The following is a 22,048-nucleotide window of genomic DNA, read 5'->3' as shown; positions in this document are numbered from 1 at the left end:
CCAGTTGTGAAGAAATGCTACAAACTCTGAGGAGGAGGTAGAAGCAGCTCTCCATTGTGATGTTCCCACATATGCGCACACTTGTTTTCATGGGCCCCCTCCTCCATGAAGAAACTGTTCATGTTACATTTCACAATCGTGTTAGGAGAAAAATGAATAGGGTCCAGGGTGCGGTCATTATTGCATGGTCATTATGAGTTTAGCTATGTTTTCTCCTGATTTCAAAAAGAATTAAACATGAAACATTTTCATAGGCTCCTGTAAACAACAGTATGAACAGAGCCCCTTTCAAATGGAGCCAGAGCTGCCTAGCCAGAGGAACTAACTGCCATGCATATCTTATCCCTCAAACTTTTTTAATGTTAGAAAGGGCAAGATATTCTTTGGAAGGGGGCCTAAGCAACATTGTGTCCCAGGGTCTGTTTGCATAGGGAACAAGAAGCAATTAGAAGTACTGGACTGAGGACTACTGGACTGAAAATAAAAAGCATTGGTTAGAATGGACATCTGTGCATGTACTTGTTCTTCCATTTTCCTTTCTCATAAATACCCATTGCCTTTATCTCTCAGTGAGAACATTGTTTGGGCTTCTGCCTGAACTAATGATTCCCAAATAGCTATTCTTATTGATTCAATAAATGTTTGTTGCCCCTTTCTTTGAATGACCTTTCATTTTTAGGTTAGTACCCATAAAGGTATAGTGAGTCACAGGCACTGTGCCTCCTGTGTCAAATGGGTAGGTCAGAGCTGAGTGGACATGAACCAGGGACATCAATTAAGTCACAGAGTCATGAATTCACCATGAGGCAAACTTTGACCATTTTACTTACAGTCTGTTCCAGGCCCCACTCATATTTCTGTTGGATCCAAGACTGAGGTTGGAGTAAACCTAGCTCTGAGGTCTCTGGGAAGATCTTGTTTTCTTTCTACACCAGAAATCAAGCCTGTCTTTCAGATATAAGGAAGCTGAGTTCTTCTGCTAATGTACATGCTATAGAAAACATTCTGAAAAACACAATCTACAAGTCACTTACATTAGTGGTTTTAAAAACCAGAAATTTCTGTTGAGGCCATCAATTGCTTTCATGTCTTCTGGAATCAGTTCAAAGTCAAAAATCTGAAAAAAGGAAACAATCACATTACTTCCCCCCAAAGCAACTGGCTTACAATGGGCAATCTGAGGACTTTCTGGCTGGACAGAGGCAAGGAGAGAACTAGGGGAGGTGTCCCCTGTCACCACTTCCTATCTCCTGGCCTGAGAACGCTCCTCCTGGGTTCTCCACCTCTCCATTCCCACTCCCTCTCCTCCTCTGTTCCACTTCACAGAAAACGGTGTTTACAAAATACCTACTGTTTGGACCAAACTTCAGTCTGTTCCCCATCACAAGCACCACACACACTCCTTACATGTGACCTAGACTCAAACTAAAGCAAGCCTTGGAAAGAAGAACAAACTGCCTCTTTGAGGAGCTGTAGACCTCAAGAAAAGCATTTCCTGATCAACTATTCAATAACACACCTGCTCACTCATGTTTACTCCCTTATCAAAGAACAATCTTTCTGATTGGTCATTGAGACACTTACAGAGCCAGCATTCAGAGAGTTCTCCTTTTTGAATAAAGTCTCTCTTAAGTCCAGATGTGTTTTTGTTGGATGATACAAACTGACTGTCCCCTAGTGGAGAGTGAATTTATAGCAAAGCAGATAGATCTTGAATAGCAAAGCAGGGGACAATTCTATTGAAAACTCAGAGCCTGTCTATATCTATCTATTTATCTATCTATTATCTATCTAGTAACCATTCATTCATCTTAAAAATATACTCTAGGACAGATTTGGTTGTCACGAAAATATGAGGGTGCAGAAAAATTACAATACAGTTGTGAGTATGTGAAATGCAGTTTATTGTTGCATTATTATTTATTAACTGTTGTATTATTTTCTGTACCAATGACTGTAAACCTACCTTTGCCTACCCCTGTATATTATTAACATATTGAGTTAACATGACATAACATTGACATTAACATGGAGGTGGGATTTCTTTCTGATTGTTTTCACAATGACATATAAATTTCTTTATTATACATTTCCATAAATTGAATGAACTAAACCTATAGCTTCAAGGTTTGGGAGCAAATACATGACAAATATACTATGCTCTAAACATCATCTTTTGCAAATAGTAAACTTATAATGAAATTGTTAGCTGTCCTCTTAAAATGTCATAGAGTTAATATAGTCTCTCATGAGGTTCTCCACAAAACAAGTTGAAGATCACTGACTGACCCAAGGGACCAGAAGGTGTATGATGGAGAGTTTAGGGGAAACATTTATTCATTCATGTTTTAGTTTGTCAGTCTATAAACTTTTATGTAGCTGTCTGCCTGCCAGGACTTCTGCTGGGGAAAAGATGCTAAAAGATGACCCAGAGACAGTCCCTGCATTTAGGGTCTCACTGTCTAGAGAGCACCATTTCCTCACTCTGGAAAGTCGGTGTGTGCCTATACCTGGAAGTTCTCTTTGATTCTTTTCCCATTGAAGCTCTTGGCCAGGACCACCACCCCTCTCTGCACTTGGTTGCACAGGACCACTTGCCCTGGATTTCTACCGTGTTTCTTGGCAATGGCATTCAAGATTGGATCCTCCAAGAGAACGGGGCTATCTTTTTCCACCCTAAAAAGAACACCAGAAAATGAGGATTTGAAATCTGTAGGACTAAAAATCTAGAGTGTAGTGTTCCTTTCTTCCAAGTTTCGCAGACCATCAAGAGAAATGTGTTATGTAATACATCTGTTTGTCAACATTGTACAATTATGATTAAGGCATGGCAAGGTATATAAATTATATCACACAATCTCTTTTAAAAATAGTACTTGGAATGTAGTTTGTAGAAGATGGATGTATGTGTGAAACAAGAATGAAAGAATGTTGAAGACTGGGAAGTTCGGTGATGGTACATGGGAGCTCACTACACTGTTATGGTTGCTTTTTTTAAATTTGAGGTATTCCATAATAAAATGTTAAATCTGAATTTTTAAAAAGTGTTTCATTCACAAACACAGTACCTGACATCAGTTATCCCTGATACTCTCATTACCAGTTAGGGTCTCTTTGGGACCCCAGGACACCATAAGCAAGAAGAATGATGTCCTTGGACTTGCAAAACTCCAGGAGTTTGCTCTGGATGAGCTACAGGGACATTCCACCTGTGAATTCCAAGACCAGAAAGTATCAGAATATATGAGCCAATACCATGTCAATTTGAAAAGCCTTTGAAGGATTACCTAATACTACATTAATATATGCACATTTTCCATTTGGTCATTTTCTCATATACCTTCTGAAATACCTTCAAATTCTATGAATTTTCAGCAGTGATAAAACAATTTTCTTAACCTTTATTAGTGTTTAAAATTATTAAAGACTGTTATATTCTGGTTGTGACCTCTACATGTCATTCCTTGTGGAAAGAAACCAAGATTCCCCAGAAAAGTCACTGACTCGACTCCTGGCCCACAGAGCTACAAACTGAGCCTAGAACATCTTGCATTCCAGTAAAGGAGATAGGAAGCATGCTGAGGGGTGTCAGAGGATGCAAGTTCATCTGAAGAGGCATCTTCAGATTCATGATGAAAAATCAATCATCATTAAGAAAGTAAGTACATTGGTTGAATTCATGAATTCACAATTACATATAAGTGATCAAGATGTTAGATATAACTTCCAATTTTCAAGAAGAACAAAAGACAGCAACATATCAAATAGTATCACAGGGATCAATCAGTAAAACCAATTGTGAGAAAAGTTTTAAAGGAATAGAGGCCTAGTTTCTCTCACAATAAGTTGAAAGAGAGAAAGAAAGAGAGAGAGAATGAAACAAAAGGGGAAAGAAGGAGAAAGAAGGAAAGGAGCCAATGTCAAATTTTAACATATTTAACATATGTTAAAATATTAACATATTTTTAACATAATAATTATGAATAGTTTTCTACAAATAGAATCCTAAAAGTAAATAATTAAGGTGAAAAGTATAACTATTTAAGTGTTCTTTGCATAATTTTAAAAATATATTACAAAAGGGATAGTCAATTTTATAATATCATACTGATTGAACATTGGCAACACTGTTATTTTAAAAAATTATATCTCTTAGTTATGATTTATCTACTTCCTCACATTTCAATAGTCTTCTCTCTGGCTTTTTCCCCTCCTCCCTCGGTACTGAACCTGTGAAGTTTCCTATGAACTTTGTGTCATAAAACCCAATGCCTTTTCCATCCCTAGTTCGACTGGCTGCTCCCAGCCAGGATCCACCCATGGGTCACAGGAACCTTTTCAAGTATCTTCTTTGATTCCCTGAGACAACACACTCCTCATTTTCTCCCTCCATGTCTGCCCACTCCTACTCAGTCCCCTAACCAGTACCTTTTGCCTGATCCTTAAATGTTGACATTCTTGCCCTCTTTGTGGTCATTCTATGAACTTCCCTAGGACAGGAAATCAATTCCTATGAGTTTAATTGCCACCCTGACAGCAATGACTCCATGATATGTACCTCCAACCTTGACCACCACTTGAGCTCCAGACCACAAGATCACCCACCAACTCAGCATCTCCACTTGGATGTCTCCTGGGAACCTCAAACCCACTTCTGCATAAGGAAAGTAATGATAGTCCCACTCCACTCAACCTGTTTTTTCTCTGGAATTTCCTATCACCATAAAGGGACTGTTCAGGAATGTAGCTGGCATAAAGCCCAAAACTTTGGGACTCTTAATCAAGAAAGAGGGTATGAAGGGTAGAAGCAAAGAAGTAACCATGGACATGGCCTCACCTGGTTGCAGACAGGCTTGTACTTGAGCCCTGGCTTGTTCAGGATCATCTCCAGCAGTTTGTGATTGAAATTGGACACCCCAAAGGACTTGGTTAAACCTGCATCCTTACACTTCTCCAGGGCCTGGGGAGGAAGGGCATGTGTGGCAAACCTGTACTGTAGTTCAGCCCTCTCATTGGACAGGGAACTTTTTAGAAACTAAAATCAGAATATAAATAACAATTTGACTCAATGAAACAGTTTTATAATTTAAATATATTCCTTCCTAAAGTACTTTATTCCTTGTGTGGGTCTGTGACACACACATCCAGAGCAATAATTAGACATTAAGATGCTTTTAAATTCCCCTCACCCCCCGCCCCCTCCCATGGTGCCTATTTTCCTGCCTAGTGCATAACAGTAGTTCTTTAACAAATGTTGTCATATCAGAGTCAGGGTCAAAGAGGACCTCTGAGATTTTCCACTAGTTGAATATTTTCTGCTTCCTCTGTCCTAGATGGCTGAAAGGAGTGTATGGACTGAACTACAGAAGGGCAGGCTTCACAGCTGTCCTGCTAAGCTCACAGCAGCTTCCCCCCAACCCTGCTGTGTTTATCTGTCCTGGAATAGAGCTCTCAGTCCCCTGGAGTTTGCTTCTGATGATGCCTCTTTGCGGGCTCCCAGACTCTACCTGATCAGTGGGCAAAGAAACCCCCACTAGAACCATAGAAGTTTACATTAGAAATAGACCTCAGCTGTGATTCCATTTCAGTCTCTTGCTTTACAGCCCTAAACTCCAAGGTACAGAGGAGTTTAGTGACATGTCTGAGGGCAGAGACAGATGGGGTCAGAGCCTGTTTCTTCTGCGCCCACTCGGGGATGTCCTCCTGTGACAGTGTGTTGGGGGGCAGTAGCAGAACTCACCTCCCATGTGTCATGCAAGTCCACTGTATCGAAAATAACTTTGTCCCTGGCATCCTTTGGTATAACCTCCTCTCCAGGCTGGAATACACAGAGGAGGAGAAAGATTTTTTAAGAATGGTCTTCCTGGTGCCCGAGTACCTTGGTGAAGCAGCCTTCAATGTGCTGTTTTACTAGTAGTGTGTCTGTGTGTGTGATATGTGTGAGAGAAGGCTTTGGTGGGAAAATCTGAATCCCTTCCCAGACTGAAGCACAGTACCTCTCCCTCAATTACCTCAACCTTCCTGTCACCAAACCACCAAATGAGCTTCACTAAGAATGAGTTCCCTGCACCTGGGATTCATGTTGTTTCCCAAAGACAGGCTGGTTTATTTGGGGGTTTTTTGTTTGTTTCTTTTCCAGTTTTTATTTTATTTTTTAAATATATTTTTTGGATTATGTTATTATATTCATCCCATTTTCCCCGTCTTATTTCCCTCCATGTTGAATACACCCTCCCACCCACATTCCTCCCCTAAGTTCATGTCCATGGCTCATACATGTAAGTTCTTTGACTTCTTCACTTCCCATACTATTCTTAACCTCCCTCTGTCTATGTTCTACCTACCATGTATGCCACTTATTCTCTATACCCTTTCCCGCTTCCCCCCTCCCATTCCCCTCCTAATAGCCCTCCATGTGATCTTCATATTTGTGACTCTGTTCCTCTTCTAGTTGTTTGTCTAGTTGGTTTTTGTTTTTGTTTTTGTTTTATGTGTGATTGTGAATAACTGTGAGTTCGCTGCTGTTTTGCTGTTCATATTTTGATTCTTCTTTTTCTTCGATCAATTCCTTTAACGTTACATATAATAAGGGTTTGGTGATGATGAACTCCTTTCACTTGACCTTATCTGAGAAGCACTTTATCTGCCCTTCCATTCTAAATGATAACTTTGCTGGATAGAGTAATCTTGCATGTAGGTCCTTGCCTTTCATGACTTGGAATACTTCTTTCCAGCCCCTTCTTGCCTATAATATCTCTTTTGGAAAATCAGCTGACAGTCTGATGGGAACTCCTTTGTAGTTCCTGTATCCTATTCTCTTGCTGCTTCTAAAATTCTCTCCTTATCTTTCATCTTGACTAATATAATTATGATGTGTCTTAGTTTGTTCCTCCTTGGGTTAAACTTCTTGGGCACTCCCTGAGCTTCCTGGACTTCCTGGAAGTCTCTTTCCTTTGCCAGACTGGGGAATTTCTCCTTCATTATTTGTTCAAATACATTTTCAATTTTTTGCTCCTCCTCTTCTCCTTCTGCCACCCCTATAATTTGGATGTTGGAACGTTTAAAGATGTCCTAGATGTTCCTAAACCTCTCCTCATTTTTTTGAATTCTTGTTTCTTCATTCTTTTCTGGACAAATGTTGCTTTCTTTCTGATCCACACCATTGATCTGAGTCCCAGTTTCCTTCCCGTCACTGTTGGTTCCCTGTACATTTGACTTTATTTCACTTAGCATAGCCTCCATTTTTGCATTTACTCTTCAACTATATTCAACCAATTCTGTGAGCATCCTGATTACCAGTGTTGATAGGTTGGCTAGCTCTTCCTCACTTAGTTGTATTTTTCCTGGAGCATTGGTCTGATCTTTCATTTGGGCCTTTTTTTTGTTGGTATCAGCAAGCCTGTTACATTGTGAGAGGTGGTGCATTAGGTGTTCACAAGGGCAGGGTAACCCATGTCACTGTCTTGTAATGCGGTATGTGGGGGAGGGGTCAGAGAGGCAACAGTGCCACTTGCTCAGCTCTCTGACGGTTGTCTGTCACTTCCCCCGCTACCCAAAAGCAAAGTGGGCCCTTCTGGCGCTGATTCCCAGGCGGATTGGTTTGTATAACACAGGCTGGTCTGTATGATGGGGTTTTCCTTAACTATTAAGACTGTGCTTTAGTTCAGTTTATGGTAACCCAACAAAGAGTGAGAACACCAGATGTGCTCAGTGAATGTGCACTGCAATGAGAAGCTGGACCAGCAAAGCCCAAAGGAACCCACTTGTGCAACATGAACCACTCCAGAGTTCCTCTGTCTGCATTGGGCCCAGGGTCCATATTCAAGGGATCCTCCCACTACCAGGTGTGGATGTCCCATTGTGTCTCCACTATCTTTTGTAACTCAGCTTTCTTGAGGGCCCTCATCACTTAGGAACCACAGACAAGGACTCATCACTTAGACACAGAGGGCAGTGACCTCAGTGTTTTGAAGTGGGAGTAGTGAGATCATTGCATTGCCATCCTTCTCAAGGCTCTGGGATGAGGATACAAAATCTTCATGGTGAGGTAACATAACTTACAGGGACCTGATCAGCAAGGCAATGGCAAATGTCACCCAGTATTGATCTAGAAAACTGATAAAGGAGCTGTGTGTCCAGATAGACTTTCCCATGGAGAATCTGGCCTGCATTGTACCTAGACTGCTATGAGACTTACTTTTGCTAAAACTTGTTGCGCGTGGGTCACCAGCCAGCAGTGACCATGGAACGCTGTGGATGGCTCGCCGAAAAACACGTGAGGAACAAACACACATGCACAGAGACAAGACTAGTTTCTGTGGGGAAGTAGGGACAGAAATGGCCACCCCCCTAGTGGGGAGGGCCCTGATTTACCGTCCATACAAGCTTTTATTGGGCTCATTTTGCATAATAATTCAGGTAAAGTACAGTACTTATCAGGGGGAAGTAAGGAACTATAGAAAACAAGGAACTCTGCTGGTCTATTGAGTCGGGGTCAAAGAGCTGTAAGACTTTGAGGAACAAACTTCCTCCTTGGACCCTTCTCATTCAACTGAGAGCATTCTAAACAAAGAAGGTTTCACAGTAATTTACATGTTCTTTCTTAGGCCTGATCACCCAGGGAATCTGCCCTTTTCACCACAGAGCTGCACCACCCTGTCATTGTTTCAGGCTTAGCACGGGAACTAAGGCAATAAGGAGATTTCTCCCAGATGATGAGAACTCAGGCTATGTCAAAGCCGAGGAGCGAGGGTCAATCACCCTCTTTTGCTACAGCCCCCCCAAGTCCTTCTTTTGGGGGGCCTCCCAAAGTGATGGTGCCTGCCTTAGGTCGTTCCCCCTGTTGGGAATCTTACCCGTCTTTGGCTAACCAACCAAGCTTTTGGGGGTTCAGTAGCAGAAGCAGCATTCCTGCCAGGGAGATAAGCTTTTGTCTCCTTGCTGGCTTACGATTCCAAGGGCATTCCCTTAGCCTTAGCCTAGGAGGGGGTTTCAGCTTCTGATACCAGTCAGGGCGGTTCCCAACAAAAACTCCCTCACCCTGAGTTAAGACTGCAGACGTTTAGCGGATATCTCTGAAGCAACTCCCTAAAGTCTGTGCTAAGATTGCCCAAGGATGAAATGTAACCAAAGCAATCATTTTTATCATTCCCTTGCATTTGAAACTTTTTCTTCTTTTTTGTTATCAGTAGAAGTAATCACTTAACTAAATCTAAAAATAATGAGAGCCTTCTTTGATGTAATGAGAATGAAAAGCAAGCCTGTTCAGGCAAGGGTTGGTGCATACTCCTCTTGAGAGAGTGGCTAAAGCACTCACAGGTGCTCTCCCCTTGAGAGAGTGGCCATGCCATCCCTTTTTCTCCACTGGACTTGGTAGTCTGTGTGAATTTGTGTACCGAATCCACAACACACAGACTTCGGGGGTCTTCATCAATCACTATGAAAGAGAGTTCATTTAGCAGTTCTAGCCACCCCACTCAAATCTGCCTCTCTCGGTGAGAACCCAGAAAACCTAGCTGGAATGAGATACTGGAGGGGCAACAGCAGTGGTGAAATACTCTTGGGCATGGCAAGGAACACAAAAGCTCCCCTACGTAGCTGTTGGGATGTGAATGATGAAGAGATCTACATAGTCTAGTTGAAGATTCCTCAGTGATCTTTCCAGGGCTGGTTGAACCAGTTCTGGTCGAAGGAAAGTGCCCCATAGCTGAGGTAACCAAAGGAAATTAAAAACTGTTTTATGATGTCACACTTCTGGGAACCAAAATTAAACATCATAGTTAAGAGACTAAGATGTGAGTGATGAACAGGTGTGCTAGTGTAAAATAAGAATTTGGGGGCTAAATTTATATTACTTAGTATATATGAGCATCTTCATGGATTCTTGAGGCTTATTCAAGTGACTGTGAGAAAACTGCAAGTAAAACTTAGATGGGCCAGGAAAAGCAAACAACAGGTTTCAAGGATTAGAAAAGTCATCTCTGAAAGAACAGTCAAGACATGTTGGGCAAGGCGAAATGGAGCACACTGCCCTATATAACAAAGACCTGGACCCAGGGCTGCTGAGGAGTTCACACTCCGAAAATAAGTCATCGTTGCTGTAGACACCATTGGACCATTGACAGAGCCCACGGGTCTCTTTACGTTAGAAGCAGGATTTTCCACCTAAGAAAATTTTTAAATTTCACTGCTGAGGTGAAAACAGTATTTCCTACTCAGACTGTCATCTCGAGATAATATGTCCACCTCACTTGGGTATGTCCTGCGGGAATCTGCTGAAGAATGAAAGGAGTGGGCCCACCCTGCAGTGGCTCAGTCATCCCACACAGCAGATGAAGAAGGTGAGTATCTTACTCCAGTTTTACCTGTGAATGGGACCCTGTTCACAGAGGCTGGGAACCTGTGTCCCACCCCTAACACATTCCAGAGCAGAGCAGTCCCTTCCTGTGTTCTTTTTTTCTACATGGGCTTCTACAATGTTATGCGATTAATAAATTTTTCAACTAAGGCCAGAGCTTTTGTTTTCTTTTGTCTTTTGTTTTTCCAAAATAACGTATCTGCTCTGACAGCGGGCTCTCGTCACCCCGCACACAGCACCTTGGTGGTGTAGAATATGACCTCTCTCTTCACAGTGCCATCCGCGATTTTGTCTCGAATGGCCTGGCCGACCTCCTTCTCGTTTTGATAGGCGTATGCCGCGTCAATGTGACAGAAACCTACATCAATTGCCATTTTGGTGGCCTCAGCAGCCTTGCTCTTAGGAACCTACAAAATTTAATAAGGAGGGCTGGCAATTAGCCCGACTCAGAGAGAAGTAATTTATTTCCTTAAGATAGTTTCTCCAGCTGTCTCTCCATGTCCCCTCTTCCCCTGCTTGAGTAACAAACAGCTTCAGTGACAAACCTGTACCCTGGAGGCATGCACTAAACTCCAGTTTCATCAACTGGAGTTTACAAACTCTATGAACTTATGAATTAGAGTTTACAAAATCTACCCCTTGTCTGAAATGAACTAGTGTAAAGGTCTTCGCATGCAACATGGAAAATCAAGCCACTGAGTAGAGAATCTGTTCAATGTGCCCAGGAATGAGACAGCACCTAGCACACTCTCCTCCTCCCGTCCCTTTACCACTTAGGGGTTTATGGTGTCTGTGTGCTCAACTTTAGTACCTGCCTGGCTAAAGAAGCTGGTTCCCAGTGACAGAAACCTCTACCAGGTGACATAGGAAGGGCTCCACCTAACCCAGTGCCATGGCTACCCCCTAGTCATTCCTGGTACCTGCCAATAGATCCTGGGTTTATGTGGTGATTACTGTGTGGACAGTGGTGACTGAAAGACTGATGCTCCTTTTCTGTGCTGGTGGCAGGGAGGGGCATGTCTGGAGTTCCGGCAATCACTGGCACAGCTCTGGGTGCTTCCATGCCTGGGAACAGCTGTGAATGAACTATGTTAGCAATCACCACTGGGCAAGGGCATCGAAGCAGGTGCTCAGCCCTGTCAGTGATTACCCCATGAGGTAAGCGACCCAGGCCCCAGAAGTATTGCCTGCGTGTGGCTGGGGTTTACAAGGGCTGGCAGTGGGGACAAGGAAAATTATAATGGCCTGGGACCCAACTGTTGCAGCAGGGAGTTTTAAACCTTGGTTTTGTTTTTGTTGTCATTACATAGATATACAAATAGATTATTTAATGAACACATCATGAACAAATTCTAAATCTCATTGCAACTTTTAAAAGGGGTCTTTAAATTAATTCCCCTTTCCCATAGGAAAACATGAGGGCTCCTCTGCCTGAAGTCCATCCTCTCTACTTCAGGCAACTTTTTGTCCTCCGTCTTCAGTCCCCCATGCCTTCTGTTTCACCCCCAGGGTGAGGGGCTACATGGGACCACCCCTGGGTCAGCATCAGAGCTTCTGTGAAGGGACTGAAGTAGAACTGTGCCTCTGCTACTTGAAAGAAGCCAGAAAGTTCAGGTCGTTCAGAAGCCACTGCTCACCAGAACGTCTATTTCTGACATCAAGCCTGCTTAATCTCAGCTCAGCTCCTCCTTGAACCCTTCCCAGAACACCCTACTTAACACGAGCCTCCCTCTTTCCAAACATTTCAACTTCTCTTGACATTTACTGATATAATATCTAGTATTGTTAGGTAGCTGTTCATCATGCTTTAAGTGTCTTTACCTTGTAGTTAAATCTCCAGAGAAGCAGAACTATTTTCTCTACAGACTTTCTCTACCACTAGGGCTATTTTAGTATGGAGAAGAAGTTACTCTTCATTGTGGAATTGGTTAATTAATTTAATGAATAATTACCCATTCTATACCGATTATTTTCATAGCTACACCCATAAAATCAAACAGCTTATTGTTCCTTTCTTCCCACCAAGCCAAACACTGATAAATAAATTCTAATATTTATCCCAGCCTCTGAGGCAGCTAAAATCAACATGCTGGTTTCACAAACAGGCAGTTACATGAGTCTGTCCCCTGCTCAGCATCAGAACTTCTATGAAAAGACTGAGAGGACAGCACACCTGAGCCACTCCCAGGAAAACCCACAGCAAGAGCAGGTGGTGCCCGAGGAGCGGCTGCTCCCCCGCCGCAGCACACAGACTCTGCCTGGGGGCCCAGTCTGCAGGTTCACACAGCCTGCCTCAGAGTTGCAGTGCTCCATGCCTTCACGACTGAGTCTGAGACACCAAGTTTGCTTGTTTCCCAGAACACACACCTGACTGGACAAAAGAAGTCACACGCACGGGAGCTGGACCAGGCTCCCTGTTCCTCCTGTGATGCACAACAACTCTGGGTGAGGTTGGGGGAATTACATTCAGAAGAGAACTCTGGTTAGGGTGCAGAAGAAGTCTCCATTTCACTTTGCACCTTTTATACTGTGAGAAGCAGATGCACATGTTACCTGGATTATTCTGAGAGGATTATGAGATGCCTTGTTCTATTCTCTGCCTTCAAGAGTATTGGGTCGGCAATAAGGTCCATTTGTTTTGTTTTATTTTCAAATGAAAGACACATGTTTCATTTTCACCAATAACTTTATTGATTGGTATATTTTAAGCATGTTGGAAATCCCCTGCATGCTATACCACTGATTGTTCTCAGTTAATGTCTTGATTTGATCACTATCAGCCTCAAATGGTCTACCCAACTGTGGAGCCTTGTCCAGCAAGAAATCTCCAGCAAGTAACTTCACAAACCACTTTTAACACATTCGATCACTCACAGAAACTTCTCCATACTCGGCACAAATCTCTTCTTGCCATTCGGTTGTGTTTTTACTTTTCTTCAAATAATATAGCCTAGTATGCCAAAAATGTTGTGTATTTTTTTATCTTCAATATTAAAATAGCTACAGAAAAATTCACCAATTTTGGTAAATTTTTAATGCAAATTGATATGGCAGCTGGCATTAAAATACCATCTAACAAATACATTGTCACAAATACAATGTAACAAAGAGATTGTCAGAATGTTAACAGGGTGCATCCAAGAGGGGGGATCCCAAATAGGTATTTGGAATGGGGTCCAGAACTCAAGGTGTTCAAGAAATATTAGGATGTCTTCACCCCGCACACACACACAGGTGTGGGTTTGGGGAAGGGACAAATGTATCAGGGCTGTTGAGGGCTGTTTTGCATAGCAACAGCTTTGCACCTAACCTCTGGTGTGGTCATTTAACATATCTATAACCTTTAACTGGTTACATAGATATGGTAAATGGCTGTGAAAATGCCTTGAGCCAAGGGGATGGAAGTAACTTCCCCACCATGATGTGATAGGGGAGCAGGTCCTCCGAGTACAACACCTGCGTGGGAGCTTCGAGAAGATTGACTCCAGGACATGGAACCAGGCCTGCTCAGACACACAATGGCAGCCCAGTAAAGCTGGAAGGATATGAGAGTGCTGACAAGTGTTGCCAATTGTGGGAGGAGTCGGAAATGAGGCTGTAGAGGAAGACTGGTGTGGGGATTTAAACTGAGTCATGGCAGCCATTGGAGGTAGAATCACACAGTTTTGGCTGAGTGGGGACTCCCGTGGTCCTGGGAAAGAGAACCACAAGGCTTTGCCAGAGTGGGGACTCCCTCAACCATTGTGCAGAGAGGACCACGCAGCTGGGGCAGTGGAGAGAAAACCTCCTGGCATTGCCAGAGTGGGGACCCCCGCAGCTTTAGAAGGGGGAACCACACCCCGGCATTAGCAGAGACCCTGGCAACACAGCTGATGGTGCTGGCACCAAGGGAGGCCTACCAGCTGAGACAGATTGCTGGGAAGAACTGGGGGCTGCCTGAACCATGGACTTCTATTTCTTTTCCTGAGATATAGCACCCCAAACTGGGCAAAGGGGAAAGAAAGGACTGCATGTGTTTGTGGGTGTTTTAAGGAACTTTGGGATTTTCATGAAGACATTAGGTCACTACTTTAAGTTTGTATAGCATTAAATAAACATTTTCTTTCCTTTTTACTAATCTCTGGCATTGAGAGACATCTTTCCTCTGGTGGCAGACATAACGAACTTGGGGGGTTCCTTTCAGTAATAGTATATCATCCCAGGCGCCCCCTTGTTGTTCTGTGACAAAAATACAATCTAACAAAGTTGTTTCCAATGATGTCAAAGACAACTAAGGGCTACTAGCCCAATCTTACACACAAAAAATGAACTTTTTGGTCAACCCGATGATAAAAGTTAGATGTAATGTATGTAAGACATGCCCTGAGCTTAGACTGTGACAGTGGTCACACAGATAATCGTGTCACTGCAAACAAACTGGGCCTGTCTGACAGCTATTAGCTATTGAAATTTCATTCATGGCTCTGTGGAATGGAGGGCCTCTGTCACTCACCGGGGCATCACTTCCAGGCCACCCCAAAGTTGCCCCTTCCACACCGAGACCAGAGTTTGACACTCAGAGAACATAGACAGGCGGATGAGCTAATAATACAACTAATGAGAAGCCCAATTCTTACTCATTGTTACTTATGCCTCTTCAGGTATCCTCTCTAAGTGCCTTATGCTTGGAACAACAGTGGCACCTTTGGTAACAAAAGTTTCAATGACAGACATTCTCTGGCAAATACTTCCAGCCCCACAAATCCTCAGCAAAGCTGCCAGATGCAGTCACCTTAGCTGTCCACCCTTCCTGGGCCCACTGCCCATCAGGAGTCCTAACCAAGAGCAGAGTGACTCTGACTGAAGAGCAAAGAGGTCTGGCAAGAGCAGCCAAGCTTAGATTTTAAACAGGTAAGAAATAAGAAGAGTCATAGCACTTACCTGGGCCAGTTGCGGAAGGAATTAAAGAAGAGAATGTAGGTAAAGTACTTACAATACACGATAAGCATATACACTAAGTAACTCAAACAATAATAACAGTAATAAAAATAGAGGTAACCTAACCTAAGAATTCAGACTTCTGACTTCCCAGAGCCAGCAGCTCATCATCCCACTTAGTACAAAGTCAGAGGTGGTGAAGCAGAGGCCACATCAGTCCTTCCAAATGACCCAGCGTGTACTAGGCCCCGGTAGGGTAGTTTGTCCCCTGGCCCCCCGGGTTTGACTTACATCATCAGAAGCAACAGTGCCAAATCCAAGTACTGGCATGAAGTGCCCATCATTCAGTTTCACAGAATGACTGTGTTTGAGGTCCATTACCGCTTACAGTCCTGGGGAAGCTGACTCTGTCTTTCCTACCTTCTGATTATTGCAAACCAAATATAATAGGCAAGGCTAGAGCATTTTTTATTTCTACCAACCACAAGTGAGGCGAGGCTGGATTGTAGCTGCCCAGGATTCTGCATGGAAAACAAATCATTTCATTGACGTTTTGTATCTCTTCCAAGTCCTTGCAGACACAGCTCCAGGAAGTGCACACAGAAATGTTACACCCATTGCTGGAGATAAAGTTTCTCTCCAGCATTGCTCGCCATGGACTCTTAAGGTTAAAAAAGAAATTCAACATATCCAGTTGTCCCTGATAATCACAACTAACTCACACAAGATGAAAAATAGTTAGTATGGTGGTCATTTCTAAACACTAATTCTACTACAGGACCATAGTTAAATTCCTCATCCTTCACTTACTCAAAAATGCCATCAAAAAAGGCATTATTCAGAATTTCCTGAACTAAGCTCCACTCCTGGTATCCAGCACACATGTAACAACATTCCTTAAGAATCCCAACCCTTAATTTCATTACATATTTCCCTGTATCAGAACCTCATTCCAATCTCTGATTCTCTATGGCTTCTTTCTTTGAGTCTTTTTGGCAAGAATATAATTGTCCGAGCTCCAGGATGAATCTTGAAGTAGTGCCTTTGTTTCAGAAATGCCTCCTGCTGGAACAGACCACTCAAGTCCCCATCTACTCCCTTCAGCTTTGTGAACTCCCACTTTCCTAACAGCTCCTGTTCCTGCCCACATCTTTGATGACTTTGCCAGAGGGGCAATCCTTCTTTCTTGTGTGCCCTCACATTGTTATAGCCTCTGTTGGTGCAGATCAGGAAACCAAATCAGTGAAATTACACCTGGAACTAGTAAGAAACTTGTGCTACATAGAACCCCTGAGTGTTGCTTTGTTTAATGTTACCATTTTGCCTGCCCTGCTCCTTTGCAGCCTGCCTCAGGATGTAACACTGTAATTTATTTTGCACTCATCCCTCTGGCTGGTCAAGGTCAGAATTCTACCAGATTGTATTATTCTACATATTCAGTATTTCTCACAGTATATTTCAATTAGCATTTATCCATTTGATGAGTATGGCTTTTATATTTTTACTGTAAAAGTAGGGCTATGTTTTGTGTCAGGTAACAAATCTCACAATTGATGTGAATACCCTTGGGTATATCATTTGACCTGTCAGAAATTTGTCTAATATCCCCTGCACATTTACCTGTGGTTTGCACTAAATGCCTTGTTAAAGTGCAGGGATGCTATTTCTTCCTTTCTTCTTGATTCAACAGCCTAGGACCTTTGTCAGTCAGGGAGAATGGGTCAATTTCTTCCTCAGTGAAGGCATACTAGGTTACTGGGCTCCCCACTGCTCCTTTTAAAAAGGTCTCACAAAGCTTGCATTTCAACATTATCTAAAACCATTTCCAGAGATTGATATCATACCAGACAGCATATGGTTTTCAGGATCCATCTTCCCTTTGCAACTAGAAAGACATTTAGTGTCTACTGCAGACACCTCTACTGTTTTCTAAGATTTCTCAAAGGCTGCCAGTGAGAGAGGATGCTCTCATGGTACCAGTTCCTGGGCCTTTAACAAAGCAATGGCCACATCAGGTTGGCCCCAAGGGTCCCTGCCACCTGCTATATATGCCTTGGTGTAATACTCCCTCTGGAGTGTGTGTGGGTGGTTCTCGTGACTTGGTTCTAATTGGTAGAATATTGTAACATAAAAGAATATGATTTTCATTATCAGGTTATAAAAGACTGTGACCTCCCTGATCAACTCCGTTGCTACTTGGCTTGCATACTTTGATAAAATAGGGTGCATGTTGGGAAGGCCTGTGTGGTAAGAATTTGGGGGTAAGTTTTGGGCACCAGACAGTAAGGAACTGAGGCCTTCATTCCAACAGCTCCCAAGAAAAGAATTCTGTCACTCACCATTTTGGAGGCAGACCCTTCCCCAGCTGAGCCCTCACATGTGACCCCCCACTTTGGTTGACACCTGGATTGCAGCCCATTGAGGAATCTGAGTAGAGCACCTAGCTCCGCTGTGCCATGCCACATAGCACATCATCACAAACTTAGCAGTTGAAACTACTACAGGGAGATGGGTAAAATGACAATTGTAAGTCAGCATAAGGAGACAGGATGGGCAGAGTCCTAGGACAATATGAGATAGAAGGCAGGTAACCCAGGCTGAGTGTGTTAGAGATGCTTTTACAATGACCACTGCGTGTTTTTTGTGATGACCTCTGAATATTCAAGAATTGTATGAAAGTGTATTTCATTTAATAACACATTTAATGGAGCAGCTACAATGTGCAAGTCATGGTTTTAGGCATTATGAACACAACAGACAAAAAAGAAATCTCTGCTCCTGTGGAGGGGATGTTCCAGGAGTGACACAGTAAACTAATTAACATAGAAAATGAAGATCCTATTATTGATATATGATGAGAAATGCTGGCTGAGAGAAGTAGCTACTGCAGATCTTCAGGAAGTATGAAGAGAGGGCATTGTGAGATTCCTTGACCCCTATCACAGACCTCTCACCTTTCTCTTCCTCTGAATCCCTGCCCCACCATGCCTCACTTTTCAGGATGTTGATACACTTTATCCCCACCTCACTCACTCCCTCTTCTGCTTCCCATGAAAGCCAGGACCAAACAGTAACTAATAACCAGGATGCTATAGGAAAGAATTTTTTCTCCTCCCAGAGAAAATCCCAGCAACCACTATCCCCTTGTAGTTGCACCAAGGCTGATATTTGCTGGGTTTTCTCTCTGGACCCAGAAGCTAGGATGATAGAATGAGGGATTTCTCCTTTCCCATACCCAGTCAGAGAACCTGGAGGAATAACAGTGTCCCAGCCATTCAGTTTCAAGTACTGTCTGAGAAAAAGCCGAATGTTCTAAAGCTTTTTGCTGGAAGGCAAGAACAATAATCATTGATACAAAATGAGAAGAGCAGTGTGGAGTTCAAGTTATTCTAAAATCCAGCAACCATTTGTGAAAAAAACTGTCAGCAAAGTGGGAAGAACTTCAAGGTAATAAAGGCCTTATATGACCAACACACAGCCAACATCATACTCAATGGGCAAAACCTACAAGTGTTGTCCTTAAGATCAGGAACAAGACAGAGGTGTCTGCTTTCACATTCCTTATTCAACATAGACTGAAAGTCCTAGCCATAGCCATTAGGCAAGAAGAAATAAAGGCATCCAACTTGGAAAGGAAAGAGTAAATCCAGCATTATTTGCAGATGACATGGTACTGTATATAGAGAACCCCAAAGATTCCATTATGAAACAACTAGGACTGACAAATAAATTCAGCAAAGTAGCAGGACACAAAATTAATATCCAGAAATCAGTTGCATTTTTATATGCCAATAATGAACTATCAGAAATGGAGATTAACAAAACAATTCCATTTATGAGTGCATCAAAAACAATAAAATACCTAGGGATAAATCTAACCAAGGATGTAAAGACCTTTACTCAGAATAATGTAAGACTCTGAAGAAAAAAATGAAGAAGATATAAATGAGTAGAAGCACATACCATGCTCATGGATAGGAAGAATTAACATCACTAAAATGTTCATGTTACTGAAAGCAATCTATAGAGGTCTGTCAGCCACATACTAAGGAAAATAGAGACATTTCTTGAAGAAGATGCAAGATACGAGAAACATTGTACATAGGACAATGATGCTTCAGTCTCCTTCAAAGTGGGTACCTTGGGACATCCCACAGTTCCCCCAATAGCCATCAGCTACCCTGTCTTACTTTCCTGAATCTAACTGATGGTCTGAAATCTACTCCCTTTCAAAGGTGATTTTAGTTTGGGGAAAAGCCAAAAGTCTGAGGCCACCAATCTAGATTATAGCTAGGCTGAGTAACCTGGGTGATTTGATCTTTTCCCAAAAATTCTGCACAAGACCTGATGCATGAGTAGTTTCGTTGTTGTGATGAAGCTGCCCATCCCCAGTTGCCCATAGTTTTGGCCTTCTGAATCATCCAAATAGTTTCTGCCAAGGAATGTTCTATCTTCATGCAAAATTTGATGCAGACTCGTTGCTTGCTCAGTCATTTTGAATGCAACAGCCACACAGTACCCATGCTCACTCAGCTGCATCTACCACCCCCAATGACTAGTACAGTGAGGTCATCCTTGTTCATGCATGTGCATTCCAGTCCACTGTCTTTGACTGCCAGGTTATATTGATGTCGCACTAACTGTTCTCATTATGTTAACGAGGGGTGGACTTTTTCCAGACAGACCTGGTGGATTCAACACAGTTCCTAATCAGAAGTCTTTAACTCCAAATTCTGCATTCCCTGGAATACCAAAACAAAGCTGCCCTTATCTTTCTGTCTCTAGACATGCCCTCCTACAGCTTTAGCCAGAATGGACTTCCCAAGTTTAAAAACAGGTCATAGGTCTCCTCTGCTTAGTACCTTTCCACAGCCATCCTTCTTGCCAAGATTTAGTTAGAAATCCTTAGTTTGGCACAAAGCCTCATTTCCTGGTTTCTGCTAACTCTCTAGTTTTACTGGCTTAATATGCCAATTATCTTTCACAAGGATTCTGCTTGCATGAATTGGGATTATTATTTATTTGAGCTGTAGGATAATCTCACTTTCTTAGATGACAAATTCCTAGGGGGCACTGCTGAGTGCTTTCCAGTGTGCTGAGTGTTTGAAAGTCTTACAGGGAGCCTCACCTCATACATGGAGCCCTTTGTTGCCAGCCTGCCTGTTGTTAACTGCTGAGGTGACAGAAGATGGAAGACAGGAATCCTGCAGTCTGGTTATCTCTGCCAGCCACTCCCTGTGTGACCTGGGACAAACATCTGACTTTTCAGTTTCCTCATCTGTGAAGTAAGCTAGCTAAAGGGAATTTGGAAATGGTCACTACATGTCCTCAAACTCTTTGATGTCTGTGGTCCGAATCCTGGGCTATAATGTAATGTCATAGCCACACACAAAGGGGAAGTATTGACTCAAATGTGCTGAGAAGTCCAGGTACTCTAGGCCCTATCTTGGAAGTTTATTTTGCTTTGTTTTAACACATATTGGCATTGAAGATTGTGGTGGAGTGAATGTAGCCTATCTACTCAGTGGCATATTTTCCTAGGCACTGGAGTTGTTTAACATCTTTGTTTCTCTAGACAGGGATTCTCACTTAGCATTGGGCTAAGGGGCATGAGGCCAATCCATCAACCCTGAAAGGGAGGACATTGACCTTCTGTTTGCAGTCCTTTGTCGAGCACCACATACCTTCTGTTCAGCTGAACCCCTCTGGCTGCAGTGAGCTCTTCTTACCTCGTCCTAAGTGAGGATAAATGGCAGACTGAGGGACTGTATATGGAAACATTTGGCTGTGGACCTAGAACTTGCTAATAGGGATTCTGACAATGAATCACAGATGGAGCAGGTGTAAACTAATGCTGTTTTAAAGATATTTATTTATTTATTTATTTTCTTATGAGACAGGAAGGGAGGGAGAAAGGAGGAGAGAAATGTCAATGTGGCAGAGAGACATCAACCCATTGTCTCCTGCACAGCCCTAACCAAAGAGCTGGACTGCCTCCCTGGCATTTGGCCTGACCAAGAATCAAACCAGTGACCTTCAGTTTATGGAATGATGCCCAACCCACTGAATGACACCAGTTAGGGCAAGAATAAATCAATGTTTTACCAAGGAACATGTATATTTCTTCATATCTCTCAGAAGAGTTTAATGATTTACAGATAACTATTTACTTGTACAGTACAAAGGGCAGTTGATAACTGGGTGACAATGTTCAGTACACAGTTTTTGAGCCCTGCTACATGTCAGGCACTGTGCCAGAGCCTGGGGCCACCACAGTTAGCAGAATGTAGTACCTCTCCTCATAAGGGACAGAGAGGCAGACAAGTACATAGCCTATTACAATGACTTGAGTCTGATAAGTACTAAAGGTAGGGGTGAGCATGTTAGCTAAAGGACACATCAGAGAGGTCCCTGCCTAGTCATGGGCTGTCTTAGGGAGCCTCTCAGAGGAGGAAATACCACAGCATTGTACTGAAGGACAAGTGAAGATTCATAAGACAGGCAGAGAAACTTTCTAGGGGTGCAATGGAGCATACTTGATAAGGGGAACTGTAAGCCATTTGGTAGGTTATAAGGAATATAGAACACAAGGGAAGGAAGGCCAAGATATGAGGCTGAAGAGGTGGATCATAAAAAGACTACAAACTAAAAGCCTGGAATTCCCCTTGAGAACAGTGGGAAGCTACTGCAAGACTAGAAAGGGGAATCCTCATTTGGGAAGGACAGTCTGACTTCTGTGTGTGTCGGACTGGAAGAGGGTAAGGATTGGAGGCT

At 42.8% G+C, this 22,048-nt stretch overlaps 1 protein-coding gene across 8 annotated transcripts in view; it reads right to left on the bottom strand.

Annotated features, from left to right (window-relative positions):
* LOC114492418 (aldo-keto reductase family 1 member C15-like) overlaps positions 1 to 22,048 on the bottom strand; it is a 355,773-nt gene that overhangs the window by 229,701 nt on the left and 104,024 nt on the right. Inside the window, exons 1-6 of one of the 8 annotated variants that reach the window (XM_036025066.1) lie at positions 15,566 to 15,838; positions 10,597 to 10,764; positions 9,594 to 9,706; positions 6,018 to 6,021; positions 5,741 to 5,818; positions 4,755 to 4,960 (exon numbers count right to left, since the gene is read on the bottom strand). The exons of the other annotated variants lie outside the window; for them this stretch is intronic. Coding sequence (XP_035880959.1) covers positions 4,781 to 4,960; positions 5,741 to 5,818; positions 6,018 to 6,021; positions 9,594 to 9,706; positions 10,597 to 10,764; positions 15,566 to 15,652 — 630 coding nt within the window. The 5' untranslated portion in view covers positions 15,653 to 15,838 and the 3' untranslated portion in view covers positions 4,755 to 4,780. Of the gene's footprint in view, positions 1 to 4,754; positions 4,961 to 5,740; positions 5,819 to 6,017; positions 6,022 to 9,593; positions 9,707 to 10,596; positions 10,765 to 15,565; positions 15,839 to 22,048 lie in introns of those variants that run through there. 8 annotated transcript variants of the gene reach the window in all.

The sequence above is a fragment of the Phyllostomus discolor genome, chromosome 1, assembly GCF_004126475.2.
Source record: "Phyllostomus discolor isolate MPI-MPIP mPhyDis1 chromosome 1, mPhyDis1.pri.v3, whole genome shotgun sequence".
Lineage (NCBI taxonomy): Eukaryota > Metazoa > Chordata > Mammalia > Chiroptera > Phyllostomidae > Phyllostomus > Phyllostomus discolor.
Note: the sequence above shows the minus strand (reverse complement) of the source record. Positions and strands in the feature narration are given on the sequence as shown.